The sequence below is a fragment of the Muscardinus avellanarius genome, assembly GCF_963383645.1.
Source record: "Muscardinus avellanarius genome assembly, chromosome: 6".
NCBI classification, from domain to species: Eukaryota; Metazoa; Chordata; class Mammalia; order Rodentia; family Gliridae; genus Muscardinus; species Muscardinus avellanarius.
Window position 1 is genome coordinate 25,149,943 of NC_137791.1, and position 14,109 is coordinate 25,164,051.

A 14,109-nucleotide genomic window follows, 5' to 3' on the forward strand; every position below is an offset into this window, starting at 1 on the left:
TAGCAGGACCACACCCAAGTCATCCTGTATAAACCACAGTAGCCTTCCTTCACAATTTTTATCTTTAACTTTTTAAAAGTTATCAAATTTTAATTTAGTCAATTTTATTTTGTTTTGTTTTTGTGGTACTGGGGATTGAAGCCAGGGGCATTCTACCTCCGAGCTACATACACAGCCCTATTTTTTATTCTTTATTTTGAAACAAGGTCTCTAAGTTACAGAGGGCATCACTAAGTAGCAGAGGCTGTCAGTGAACTTTGATCCTCCTGTTTCAGTCTCCCAAGTACTTGGATTACAAATGTGCACCAAAATGCCCAGCTCTATTTTTTATTTTGAAATAGAGTCTCACTAAGTTGCTGAGTCTGTCCTCGAACCTGCGATCCTTCTGTTTCAGTCTCCCATGTAATGGGAAAACAGGTATGCACCACCACACTCGGCTACTCTCAGTCCCTTTTATTTTTTACTTTTATTCAGAGTCTCTAAATTGCTGAGCCTGGCCTGGATCCTGAGATCCTCCTGTCTCTGCCTCCAAAGTTTTGGGATTACAGGTGTGTGTGCCACCACACCTGGCTCAGGTTACTTTTCTTTTTTGAAGTACTGGGGATGGAACCCAGGGGCATTCTACCTCTGAGCTACACCCCCAGCCCTATTTTTTATTCTTTATTTTGAAACAGGGTCTCACTGAGTTGCAGAGGGCCTCACTAAGTAGCTGAGGCTGTCCACGAACCGCCATCCTCCAGTCTCAGCCTCCTGAATGCTGGGATTACAAGCCACCACGCCCGGTGTAAAACTTTAATGAATAGGTAATTCAAGTGCTTGAATCATCTGTATTGAATTTACCACATTAATGAAAGCTTGGCATGTCTCCACCATGTGAATGAATGATATCATTTGCAGCATTGATTGAACACCTAATACCAGATGTTTATCAAACATTATTTCATTTAATCTTCACAAATACCATGTGACCTTGAATGTTGAATCTCCTCTGGATTAGAGACGATGATTTGGCTTCATAGTTGATTTTATGTAGGATGTGTTGAGATACAACTAGCTCTTATAAACTTTCTTTTTTTAGTCATATTAATTTTAAAAAGAACAAAGTTCAAGTAGGTTAAAAAATTGTTAAATCTTGCATATTTAAGCCAGGTGTGGTGGCGCACACTTGTAATCCCAGCATTTGGGAGGGTGAGACAGGAGGATCACGGTTCGTGGCCAGCCTAAGCTACTTAGTGAGGCCCTTTGCAACACAGTGAGACCCTGTTTCAAAATAAAGAATAAAAAATAGGGCTGGGGTGTAGCTTGGAAGTAGAATATCCCTGGGTTCCATTCGCAGTACCACAAAAATATAAATAAATAATAAAGAAAGAAAGAATAAAAAATAGGACTGGGGGTGTCACTCAGAGGTAGAATGCCGCTGGGTTCTATCTCCAGTACTGCAAAATAAATAAATAAATAAATAATAAATAAATAAAGTTTAAAAAAACCTTGCATATTTAAAAATGTCTTGAGCTGGACATGATAGTGCATGCCTGTAAACCCAGTACTTGGGAGGCTAAGGCAGGAGGTTGGAAAGTTCAAGGTTAGTGCACCTATAGCTTGGCAAAACCTGGTTTTTTTTTGTTTTGTTTGTGGTACTCAGGAACGAACCCAGGGGCATTCTACCTCTGAGCTTCCTCTCTAGCCCTTTTAATTTATTTTGAAACAGGGCCTTGCTAAGTTGCTGAGGCTGGTCTTGAACCTGCCATCTTCCTGTCTCAACCTACCAAGTATTGGAATTCCAGGCGTGTGCCACTGTGCCTGGCTGAGACCCTGTTTTAAAATAAAAAAGGGCTGAGGGTATAGATCAGAAATAGAAAGCCCCTGGACTCAATCCCTGGTGCTGAACACAAATACACATGCGCACACACAAAAGCACTAATTTATCCATTTATGGCTTTTTATTTTCAGGGTTTCATGTGTGCTAGCCAAGTGCTCGACCCCTGAGCCAACCTGTCTTCCTGTCTTTCCTTCCTTCCTTCCTTCCCTTCTTTCTTTCTTTCTCTCTCTTACTTTTTTTTTTTTTTTTTTTGTGGCACTGGGGAATGGACCCAAGGACTTTCTATACCCAATTAGATCCCCAACCCTTTTTTTGTTTTGAAATAGGGTCTCACTGTCTTGCTGAGAGCCTGTCCATGTGGCCGAGGCTGTCCTCTACCCTGGTCCCTCCTGTCTCAGGCTCCCCAGTATTGGAATTATAGGCATGAGCCATCACACCTGGGTTCTTTTCTTTTTCTTTTTTTTCCTGTGAAACTGTTTTAGATCTGAGCTTCACTCCAAGCCCTATTTTATTTTTTTAAAATTTGAAACAGGGCCGGGCGTAGTGGCGCACGCTTGTAATCCCCGCGCTTGGGAGGCTGAGACAGGAGGATCGCACAGGTTCGAAGCCAGCCTCAGCTACTTAGTGAGGCTCTCAGCAACTTAGTGAGACCCTGTTTCCAAATAAAGTAGAAAATAGGTCTGGGAGTGTAGCCTGGAGATAGAGAAGCCCCTGGGTTCCACCCCCAGTGCCACCAAAATAAATAAAAAATAAATAAATAAATAAATAAAATTGAAACAGGGTTTGGCTAAATTGCCAAGGCTGGTCTTAAACTTGTGATTCTCTTATCTCAGACTTACAAGTACTAGGACTACAGGTAAACACCATCACACCTGACTTTGGTGTGACTTAAAAAAATTTAGCTTATGTTTATGTGGATCTAACCTTAAAAAACGGATATTCTCAAAATTAAGTAAAAATAAAAACCATTAACATTGATACACTGTACTAAGATATCACTGTAGCACCTCTTCTCTGCTATTTACTCTTGTGTATAGAATTTTCATATTGACTGAATTCATGCTGACATTAGTTTTTTTTTCTGTTAGCATTCTTTCATATAAATATTTCTCCACAACCCTGTCACTAAAAGGAGCTCTATAATTCAGATATTTTCACCCTTTTCTGGGCTTCAATTTCTTCTTCTATGAAATGAAGGAGTTGGGCCATTAAATGATGTCCCCAATTTTTCCAGCTCTAATATTCTGTGACGACATTTACTGTTGACGAGGGGAATTATGGAAATATAGCACCAAGACACATGAGTTTTTTTCTTTGGAGAACAGGTTTACCCCAAAACATGGTAGATGCTTAATGGGCCATAACTTTCCTGTTGTTCATGAGTCAGCATGAAAAATAGCTCCAGAAAAGGCTAAGTAGGTCAGATTTATCTAAGAAGACAGCTGTGTAATCCCATATCCCTCCCTAACCCCGTGGCCCTGCAGATACTCGCTTCTGGCTTTGTGAGTAACAGTCAATAGCATTACCCACTTTGTAAAGTTCGCAAGACCACAACTTGAAAAGATCAGGCTGGTCTTGAAAACCTTCAGTAGGGGAACAAATGAGAGATTTAGATATGGTTCACAGCAGTGTGACTGTACCTTTAAAGTCATTCATTGATACCATGATACACTTTGCTGCGGAGAAAGACTTTATTAATAAAAGAGTAAAATATTTTTGTGTGTGGTGCTGGGGATTGAACCCAGGGGCATTCCACCTCCGACCTACACCCCCAGACCAATTTTTTATTCTTTATTTGGAAACAGGGTCTCACTGAGTTGCAGAGGGCCTCACTAAGTAGCTGAGGCTGTCCCTGAGCCGTGATCCTCCTGTCTCAGCCTCCCAAATGCTGGGATTACAAGCATGCGCCACCATGACCGGCTAGTAAAATATCTTAAAAATCAGCAGAAAACTGGGCGCAGTGGTGCATGCCTGTAATCCCAGTACTTGGAAGGCTGAGACAGGAGGATTGCAGGTTAACTGGCAACCTCAGCAACCTCATGAGGCCTTCTAAAATATACTGAGACTCTGTTTCCAAGTAAAAAATAAAGTAGAGCTGGGGATGTAGCTTGGAGGTAGAATTTCCCTGGATTCAATCCCCAAAACAAAACAAAAACAAAAACAAAGAAAACGAAAAAATCAGCAAAAATGTTTTGCATCATTTTTTTATTAAACTTGTTTAGTAAAACCTGTTAGGCTGTTACTGTTTGGTTGTTTTCATTTCTTAACAGTTATAAGATGACTTAAAATTACATACTGTAAATAAATACTTATAAAATAAAAATTTCACTTAGAAACAAACTCTGACCTTTGACGTTTGAAGAATTTTTGTTTTCTTTTGCAGTGCTGAGGATCAAACCCAGAGCCCTACACTTGCTCATCAAGGGTTCTACCAATAAGCTATATCATCAACTCAACACAAATATTTTTATTAGACATCCTTCTGAGTCTTAAGGAGCAAAGACAAACCTGGAGAACTGAAATGAGGATTAAAAAAAAAGGGCACTTTGGGATGGGATTCTTGCTAAGGAAGATATTTGTAAGAAATATGGGAAAAAAAAAAAAAAAAGGAGTCCTGCCTGGTGGCGCATGCCTACAATCCCAGTACTTGGGAGGCAGAGACAAGGAGGGTCCCAGGTTCGAAGCCAGCCTCAGCGATTTAGAGAAACCCTCACCAACCTAGTGAGGTCTTGTTTCAAAACCAAAAGCAAAATAATGGTGAGGGTGTAGTTCAGAGGTAGAAGGAAGGGTCCTGGGCTCGATCCCTAGACACTTGGAGGTTCAAGTTGGATAATGCAAAATGACTTTTTTAAAAAAATTTTTACACTGGCAATTTGTATTTATGAAAACACCCTCAAACATTAAGTTTGGTAAAGAAATTGGGCGATTTAATCTCGTTTAGAGGTAAGTGGGAGCTCCATCACCAAGTGGGTGTGCGCGGGACCGTGTTTATGGAGAGGGATCTACATTTCGCCCGCACAGGCGTGCGTTCTGGTGTGTGACCACCGCTTTTCCATAGTCTAGACTGCAAGGCACCAGAAGCAATTAAACAGAGGATCAGTGTAAGCAGACAGGTGTGCCCCATCACTTCCCCTCTCTAAACCATAGAGCTCGTGTTCTCTGAATTCCACGCAAGCTCCCCTGGAAACAGCAGATGAGCCGCGAGGTCCTAAGGCTGCGGATACTTGTGTGTTCCGCCCACCGATTCCTTGCGAAGCCATTGTTCGTGACCGCGGTGGCCGAGGCGTGATGCTACTGGAGACCCCAGACCCCGGGCTTTTGGGTGATGGGCGTGCAAACCCGGGGTCAGGAAATGAATTTCCAAGTTTACTTAGATTGCCCTGTTCATGCGAGGCACAGGCCGGCCAGCGCGTCCTCCACCCCAACCACGTTTCCCAAAGAGGCTGGCTGAATTTTGCAGTCCGATCGGGCCAAGGGGTGCGGGCAGGGTCTCCGGAGCTGCGACCCCCAAGCCACCTGCCAGGCCCGGGCGGGGCTCCACCGGGGCGCCCCCCGCCGCTGAGTCCGCCTCGGGGGCCGGGGGGGGGGTGGGGGAGCTCTTTTTATGCCAAATTACAGACTCCGCAGCCACCGGATATCCTCGCTGCGGCGCTGGCAGCGGCCATGCGGCGGCACTGGCGTTTCCTGGCCAGCCCTGCGCCATCCGCGCCGCTCTCCGGCTGCAGCGCGCCGGCTCCCCACGCCGCCAACAAAGGGGGCGCGGCGGCGCGGGCGGCGCGTTCGCATTGTCCACGTCCCGCGGGCCGCGCGTTCGAGCCCCGGGGCGGGCGGGGCGGGGCGGGGCGGGGCGCGCGGCTCCGGCGGCGGCGGCGGCGGCGACTCCGGCTCCAGCGAGCGCAGCATGGCGGGGCCCCGGCGCCCGCAGCCCGGCCGCTCCCGCCGCACGGCCGCGGCCGTCCACCTCCTGCTGGGCGTCCTCCAGGTCCTGCTGCCCGGCTGCCGCCCGGGGGGGGCCCCGGGACCAGGTCAGCGCGCCCGGGGTCCGGGGCTGCGGGGGGCGCGGGCGCGGGAGGCGGCCGGAGGACCGCTAGCCGCCAGCCTTTGTGCAGCTTTGTTCCCGGGCCCGGGGCGCGGGGCGCCCGGCCGGCCCCCAGCCCCTGCGGCCCGGCCCGCCGAGCGCCCGTGCCGGCCCGGGAGGGAAGGAGACTGGTTTGGGGAGGCGGGAGGGGGAGCAGGAAGCCTGGCTGTTCTCCGCAATAAAAACGCGCCGTGTGTGTTTCTGTTTTGGGTTTTGTTTGCTGTCTGGCTCTCCTCGGGCGTCGGTGCAGCGATCGAGCCCTTGCCGAGCGTGGTGGAGCTGTGGCAGGCCGAGGACGGGGAGCTGCTGCTGCCCACCCAGGTGAGGACGCGCGCGGCGTGGGCAGCGAGGCCGCGGCCCGGGCTGGGCAGATGCCCCCCGGGGCACCTGGCAGCGGTGGCCCCCGGGCCGCCTCCCTCCATGTGACGGGCTGAGTCAGGCCGGCCCGGGGGCAGGCGGCGGGGAGGTGGCGTCCAGCTGGCATATTGATTTCCATAAATGCTAGTGAGTGGGGCTTCCCATTAGCGCTAAGTAGCTTTGGGATGAAGATGTGACTTTAAAGGCTTGTGATCTTGAATTTTCTCCAAGTGCCTTTAATTCCTGTTAGAGTACACCCACTTAAGAACTTGAATTTCAGGTTTTCCTCCCCCCCCCATTTGATGATATAATGAATGCATGGGGAAAAATAATAGCTAATGTTTTATTGGGAATCTGCAGCACAGAGGGCTGCTTGCTGCCACAGATACGGTGCGGTGAAGAGCTTGGGTGTTGATTTTAAGGTTTGACTTCGGCAAGAGATTCCCAGGGACTGCGAAAGTCCACATTCAGAGGCAATATTGTTGACTGTCACCAGCAGCAGTAGTGACCCAGAATGCATTTTTAGGGGTGTGTATTGAATGATAAGAGACTATTCCCCACGCACGCGTGTGTGTGTGTGTGCGCGCGCGTGTGCTTGTGTTCGTTCGTGTGTGGCAGTTTTTAACATTCTCATTACTTCCCACATTGGTGGTAGTGTTAAAAACAGGATGTCTAACTGTAACTTCACTGGAGAGACCCGGCCGTTTTACGTTTCGGCTTTCTTCTTTCTCTGTGTAACACCGAGAGTGCTCATTTTGAGATGTTTGCCATATTCGTTTTGACCAGGGCTAATGAATAACAGCTTGAAGGCAGAGAGGTGATTTTAGAGGGAGTTTTTCCTGGACCCTTCTTGAAGGGCTAGCAGGCAACACGAGACCAGTCCTTTGAGAAAAAGCCCCATCAGCAAACGGTCTTTCCTTCTCCTAAAACTCTACTCCCGAGTTGATTTTTCTCCTGATTATAATACAGGTGTGTTGTTCAAGGGTTGAATAGACAGAGAAGGATAAAGTAGGAGGAATCATTCATCATCTACTGAAAGAATCACAGTGAACACTCGATTTATTTGCGTTAGAAAAGGAGTTCTATTTGTAAACATCACAGCTGTTCAGCAGTGGAGTCAGGCACTTTGTTGTGGGGGGCTGACCTGTGCGGGTAGGATGCTAAGCTCCACCCCAGGTCTGTACCTCCTGGATGCCAGTGGCACTCATGTCCGCCCAACCCATTTTGTTCTTGTTTTAAGTCTCACTATGGTGCCCAGGCTGGCTCTGGTGAATTCTTCCTCCTGGGCTCAAGCCGTCCTCCTGCCTCAGCCTCCTGAATAACTAACTGAAACCACAGTCAAGCACCGTGGCACCAGCCTCCAGGCCCTTGTTTAAGAGTGGTCCCTCCAGACATTGCCAGATCTCTCCTATGTGTTACCTACCATGTGTATTTGCCTTTTTTTTTTTTTTTTTTGCGGTACTAGGGGTGGAAACCAGGGGCTTTTCTACCTCTGGGCTTTACTCCCAGATGTATTTTATACTTTATTTGGAAACAGGGTCTCACTAAGTTGGTGAGAGCCTCGCTAAGTAGCTGAGGCTGGCTTTGAATCTGTGACCCTCCTGTCTCAGCCTCCCAAGCTCTGGGATTACAAACATGCTCCACCTCGCCAGACTCGTGTGTTTACATTTTGACTTAGTTGCAGTCTCTACCTCTTACTAGTTAGTGTTGGAAGCCAACCCAGACAAATGGGGAAGGAAATGATAGATTCTCATTGGTTACACCATTAGTTGGAGATGTAGTCACTGTGCCCAGAGATAGAAATGTTAAGGTCTATGATATAATTAATTGTAGGCTCAAGAATTATTTTATGAAATGTTGCTTTCTGGTTTGACTTGGTATATGTAATAGTTTGTTTTGATCAAAATTGTTAGATTTGAGCAGCTGTCTTTATGCAAGAGTCACTATAGGGCATTATAGCTGTTATTTTAGTAAATGTATAGTGAAAGTGAAACTGTTATGTGAAATAATTTTCAAAATACTCCCCCTCTATAAATCTTATAAATTATTGGGCTATGTGTATTTCTCATAGCTGCAGAGTTTTGAAGAGAGTTATTTTTAAGGAATTCTTTTCAAAGTGTTTAAAAAATTTTTTCTGAACTGTATCTTCATGTGTATCATAAGGAGTCTGTTGAAAGAGGATATTTGTAGGTGTTACTTAAATTTGAGGGTTGTCTGCTCAGTTAACTAGTTAGTATGTTGAGCCGGATGTGGTTGCACACACCTGTAATCCTAATACTTGGGAGACTGAGGCAGGAGGAGTAAGATTCTCAGTTTCAAAAAAAAAAAAAAAAAAAAAAGAAAAATAGCCGGGCATATTGGTGCATGCTTGTAATCCCAGTACTTGAGAAGGCTGAGACAGGATCATCACAGGTTTTTGGCCAGCCTTAGCTACTTAGTGAGGCCCTTTGCAACTTAGTGAGACCCTGTTTCAAAATAAAAAATAATAGTAAAAAAAGTAGGGCTGGGGTGTAGCTCAGGGGTAGAATGCCCCTGGGTTTAGTCCCTGGTACTAAAAAAAAAAAAAACAAAAACGGCTGAAAGTGTAGGTAGCTCCGAGTTAGACTGCTCCTAGGCTCAACCCCCAGTACCACAAAACAAAAACCAACCAACCAAACAAACAAACAAAACAACAACAACAAAACAACCCAGACTCTAGTAGGTTGAGTTCCTTTCATCCAGGAAGACAAGATGGCTTTAGAATCTAAGAGTTATAGTGATGGCTCAACTAGAAATATCAGAGGATGTGGCATTCAATAAATACAGTACTAACATTTACCAACACTGTTTATACAGTTACTCATTTTGGAAGTATTTCCTTTTAATTGGCTCTCCCCTCCCTTTTTCTGATATACTTGTGATTAGAACTGGAATAACTCATCATTAATAAAGCCCAATATAATTGAATAGTTGGAACCACCAAGCCCTCTGACCAGGCCTCCTGGCTGGGAATTCTGACTCTCTCCCTTTTACCTCTGTTAATTCACCCATTTTTTTTCTTTTGTCCTGGAGATCTCCCACGAGCTAACAAGCGCAAGGCACTACTGAGCTATACCTTCGGCTTTAGTTGACCTCTTTGCACTGGGTTTCTTCTCTGCGGAGTGGTGGGTGGGAGGGGTGCTGGTGCTGATTTCTGAGGGCTTCCTGAGGATTAAGTGCTTTGATCTTAGTGAGCACCCGATGATGCAGGCTGCCTGTCATTTCGGTGTTCTGTCATCTGACCCATAGGCTTGGTCTTCGGAGGAGAAACGTGAACAGCATTTCTGCTTTAAGGGGTGGAACTAGGGCAGGTAACTCAGTACCGGTGTGCTCTGCGATTCTGTGGATAAGTTATATCCTATTGTTTTTTCCAGGATTGAATTTTGGGGCCTTGTGAATGTCAGGCAAGTGCTCTACGGAGGAGCTACACCCTCAGGCCCGAGCCACACCCTCAGGCCCAAGCGAATCTTTTTGTCATGCAGTCTTATATTAGATCATTTGGTGTAGTAACAAAGTGTGCGTTCACCAATGGTCATAAGGACGGGGAGGAAAGAAAAACAGATGTGATCTTATTCTTAGATTTACGGAACTTCAGCACACTGACTCAAGAGTGGTGATGGCCTAAAACCAAACAAGTGTCTTCAAGCGCTCACTGCCACGAGGTGGTCGCACAGTTTGGGCACCTTCTTCGCCCTCAGGTCGGAAGGGTCCGGTTCCCTGTTCCCTGTGCTCCACACGGAGTGATGATGTTTGCTCGACCTGCTCTGGCCTTGGGGCTCTTCCGCAGCCTGACATTGTCTTCTGCTCCGTCACCCCTCTGCACCCTCCCTTCAGCCTGACCCTGGCCCCGCACTTTATCTGCTGTGAGCAGGAACAAACACGGCTGCTTTGCTGGTGGTTCAGGCCTGAACGCTTCCTCCTGCTGCCTTTTAGTGGCCTTCTCATCATCTCTCCCTTGGTTTGTTTGAGGTGCTGGGGATGGAATCCAGGGTTACGTGGATACCGGGCGAGCCCTCTGCCTCTGAGCTCTACCTCCAGCTCCATCCTCTTTCTCCCTCTGGGTTTCTTGTAGTGTTTCAAGTATCTGGACACAGAGGGCCTGGGGGCTCCTGAGGCCAGGACCCTGTATTCTGCGTAGAGAAGGCTCTCAGTAGTAAGCCCACGAAGCCTTCCTGGGGGGAGAGGCAGTTGTCAGCGTCTTGCCCTGCTCCCCTATTTCGGAGGCTAGCCAGTCCGAAGGTGGCAGGTGCGGTGCCCTTGGTGTCGATTTCCTATTAGAATTTGATCACAACATTTCTGCGGCCTACAAGAAGGGCCGCCTGGACTGTGTTCTTCCAGGCCACTAGCCTGAGAGGACTCATCCGACACCCCCTGCTCGCAGGTTTGGGATGCGGACACGGAGTTGGGTGCTAAGGAGGAGCAGCTGTTATCTGACGCAGGTGACAGCTGGCTTGTTTGTGCCCTCAGCAGATGCTGAGCATTGGCCCAGCCCAGCTGAATCCTGGGGTCAGTGATGAATAGAAAATCCAGTGACTTGGGAAGCCCGTGTCTTGTTGATTTTCTGCCCTCTTAAGGCCGAGGGCGTGGATAACAGAAGTTGGTAGAAGGTGAAACAGGAAGTGGCTGAACATCTGGGCTCTTCCTATTAGCTCAGGTTCTGTGTTATGTAACAGCGCCCTGCCCCAGTCAGTGAATCATTGACTAGCATTTGGAAATCTTTGTCATGGAGGTCTATTTTTGGTTTAATCTTCTTCCACCATCAGCATTGAAAAAATAATAGCTAACGGTTTGATGACTAGTGCCATCTTTTTTTTTTGTACTGAGGACTGAATCCAGGGGCATTCATCCGTGCCCTGCACCCTTAGCTCTATCTTATGTTGAAACGGGGTCTTGCTCTGTTGCAGAGGCCTTGAACCTGCAGTCCTCCTGTTTCAGCCTCTCAAGTGCTAGGTTTGGGTGTCACAGTGCCCAGCCTACCCGCATCATTTAAGCACCATATTGGTATAAACTTATAAGCATCCTCTAAAAGATATGCAGTATTATGACCTGATCATACAGAGTACACTGAGGAAACCGAGCCACAGAGCAGTTAAATAAATCGCTCTCCTCAGGCAAGAAGAAAACGGCAGTGGAGGGACTTGAATCCAGAAAGCATTTAGTTCCAGAGCCTGAGCTCCAGCTCCTCTGTTTCTGTGCTCTTCACTATAATCTGACCAGAAAGGCAGTATTGTATCAGAGGGAAATAATTTAAAATAATTTCCTGTTGTGTTTTGGCAGGTGTGTGGTGCCGGGGATTGAGCCCGGGGCCTCACGCGTATGAGGCGTGTTCTACCGCTGAGCTCTCCCCTCCCCGGCCCTCAGTTTGATCCAGAAAAAGGCACTTAACGACGTTTTCGGAACAGATCGACTAAGGTTTAGAAGAGAGCTAGCTTCTACTCAGCCCTACAGACATCTGCTGGGCATGTACTCTGTGCCACGCACATCTGCTGGCCAGGGGATGCCATGATAAACAGGCACCTGCCCTGTGCTGCTTGCAGCCCAGGGGAGACACGTGGCAAGATAGGATAAATTGTTAAGTTCTTTTTTTTTAAATTATAAGTTCTTTAGTTTGTCCAAAGGGCTTCCATGTTAAGGCGGTAGTGGGATGGGGTAGTGATGAGAGTTACATTTTTAGTTTTTAATTTATTTATTTTTTGGTGGTACTGGGGGTGGAACCCAGGGGCTTTCTACCTCTGTGCTTCCCAGACCTATTTTATACATTATTTGGAAACAGGGTCTCACTAAGTTGCTGAGAGCCTCACTAAGTAGCTGAGGCTGGCTTCGAATCTGCGCCATCCTCCCGTCTCAGCCTCCCGAGCGCGGGGATTACAAGCGTGCGCCACCACGCCCGGCTTTGCAGTTTTAGTTTAAGAGAGCAAAGCATGCCACTTTGATAAGGATATACTTGAGTCAGCCTTTGAAAGCAGTGAGGGAATTAGCAGTCAGTGCAAGGGCCCTGAGGCACAGTCAGGAGGGGGTGGAGGTTACAGGATTGGTCCCTGCTCTTTGGGAACTTGGTGGTGTTGTGGTATTGATGCGAGATGAGACTGGTCATGTTCTGAGGCAGCATTCAGGTGTAGAGATGTAGGAACTGAGAGAAGAGGCCAGTGTGTACTTGAGGGTTACTTAAGGCTGAGGGCAGGAGAGAGACTCTTAGGAAACTGTATCAGCAGCCTGGGAGGCTGAGACAGGAGGATTACAGTTTTGAGGCCAGCCTCAGCAATTTAGTGAGACCCTGTTTAAAAAAAAAATAAGATAGGGCTAGGAGTGTAGCTCAAAGGAAGAATGTCCTGGGTTCAGTCCCCAATACAAAAAAAAAAAAAAATAATAATCTGGCAGCCAGGTGTGGTGGCGCACGCTTACAATCCCAGTATTTGGTAGGCTGAGACAGGAGGATTGCAGTTCAAGGACAGCCTCACCTACTTAATGAGGTCCTTTGCAATTCAGTGAGACCCCTGTTTTAAAATAAAGAACAAAAAAATCGGGTTAGGGGTGTAGCTCGGAGGTAGAATGCACCTGGTTTCCATCTCCAGTACCAAAAAAAAAAAAAAAAAAAAAAAATCTGGCGGGGGGTTGGTGGTGCATGCTTGCAATCCCAGCACTTGGGAGCTCCTGATGGGAGGATTGTGGTTCAAGGACAGCCTCAGCTATTTAGCGAGGTCCTTTGCAACTTAGACCCTGTTTCAAAATAAAGAAAAAATATATATAAAATAAAAAATAGGGCTGAGAATGCAGCTGGGAGAGAATGCCTCTGGGTTCCAGTGTGTTCAGCTCGGAGCCCTATATGTGGTAGACTGTACAGTTTAGTGTTTTTACATTGACACTTTAAATGGGAACCCAGGGCCTGCCGTGTGCGTATAGAGGAAGGAGAAGGGTGTGTTAAGGCCTGTGCTGTGCTGACCTTCTGTGGAAGAGCTTGGGGTGAGCTGGGGTGTAGCTCAGTAGTACGCCCTGTCTTTCCAGGTTCTCAAGGCCCGGGGCATGGGAGGAATGGGAGAGAAAGGGCAGGTTTGAACTGATTGTTGAAGCTGAAGGGAGGGGAGCCCGGCCGGGTGAGCCTGAGGCTCGTCTCAGGATCAAGTCCTATGATGCTGCCCCGGCAGCAGAGGGGCTGCTCACACCCGAAGCTGCTTGCCAGCACCCCTGACGTTGGTAAGCTGGTGCGGGAGATAGCTGTTCCTGGGGTCCCCAGCCATGTCCTGGAGTCATTTGGAAAGAGGACTGTGATTTGTAGAAGAATCCATCCTGCAACCCAGGGCTGCGCTGAGCCACAGCGCGGGAGGCGCCTGGAAAGCCGGGCAGCTGTGAGTATCTACAGGTGCCAGGCTGAGAGGTTGGGGCAGGAAATAGGGACCTGGGCCTGGTGGTCACGGCCCTGTGTTAACATGCACAGTGGTGAGTGTGGAGGTCTGGGCCAGGAGAACCAGGCAACGGAGGAGGGGCCGGAGAGGCAGAGCGGTGGCGGGTGGGGTGAGCATCCCTGAGGTTGGCAGTCGAGTGAGAGCTGGGAGCGCAGGTGCAGAGCAGCTGCACTGGCCCACCGGTTTTGTGCCCAGCGCCTCTTGCTTGTGTTCTGGTTCCCCTCTCTTCTGCCCCTCTCCTGCATTACACGAGGTCAGAGTTCCTCCTGGGAAGCCTGGCAGATGATTTCAGGAGAGCTTTTGAATGCGGTATTTATATCCTGTACACAATCACCAGCTTTTCTGCATTGGTGTCAGGAAATATCAGGTGTTCATTGAAAGAATTCTGAGCGAAACAGTACATTTTCTGAATTGGGGGATTTTAATTAGCCTTCACC

The 14,109-nt window shown here is 47.8% G+C and overlaps 1 protein-coding gene across 4 annotated transcripts in view; it reads left to right on the forward strand.

Annotated features, from left to right (window-relative positions):
• Window positions 1-5,720: 5,720 nt before the first annotated feature.
• TMEM131L (transmembrane 131 like) overlaps window positions 5,721-14,109 on the forward strand; it is a gene marked incomplete at both ends in the record, with an annotated part of 190,820 nt that continues 182,431 nt past the window's right edge. For all 4 annotated transcript variants that reach the window (XM_080697376.1, XM_080697378.1, XM_080697377.1 and 1 more), the window contains 2 exons: window positions 5,721-5,844; window positions 6,148-6,218. In XM_080697376.1, the coding sequence (XP_080553502.1) occupies window positions 5,721-5,844; window positions 6,148-6,218 (195 nt within the window). The remainder of the gene's footprint in view (window positions 5,845-6,147; window positions 6,219-14,109) is intronic.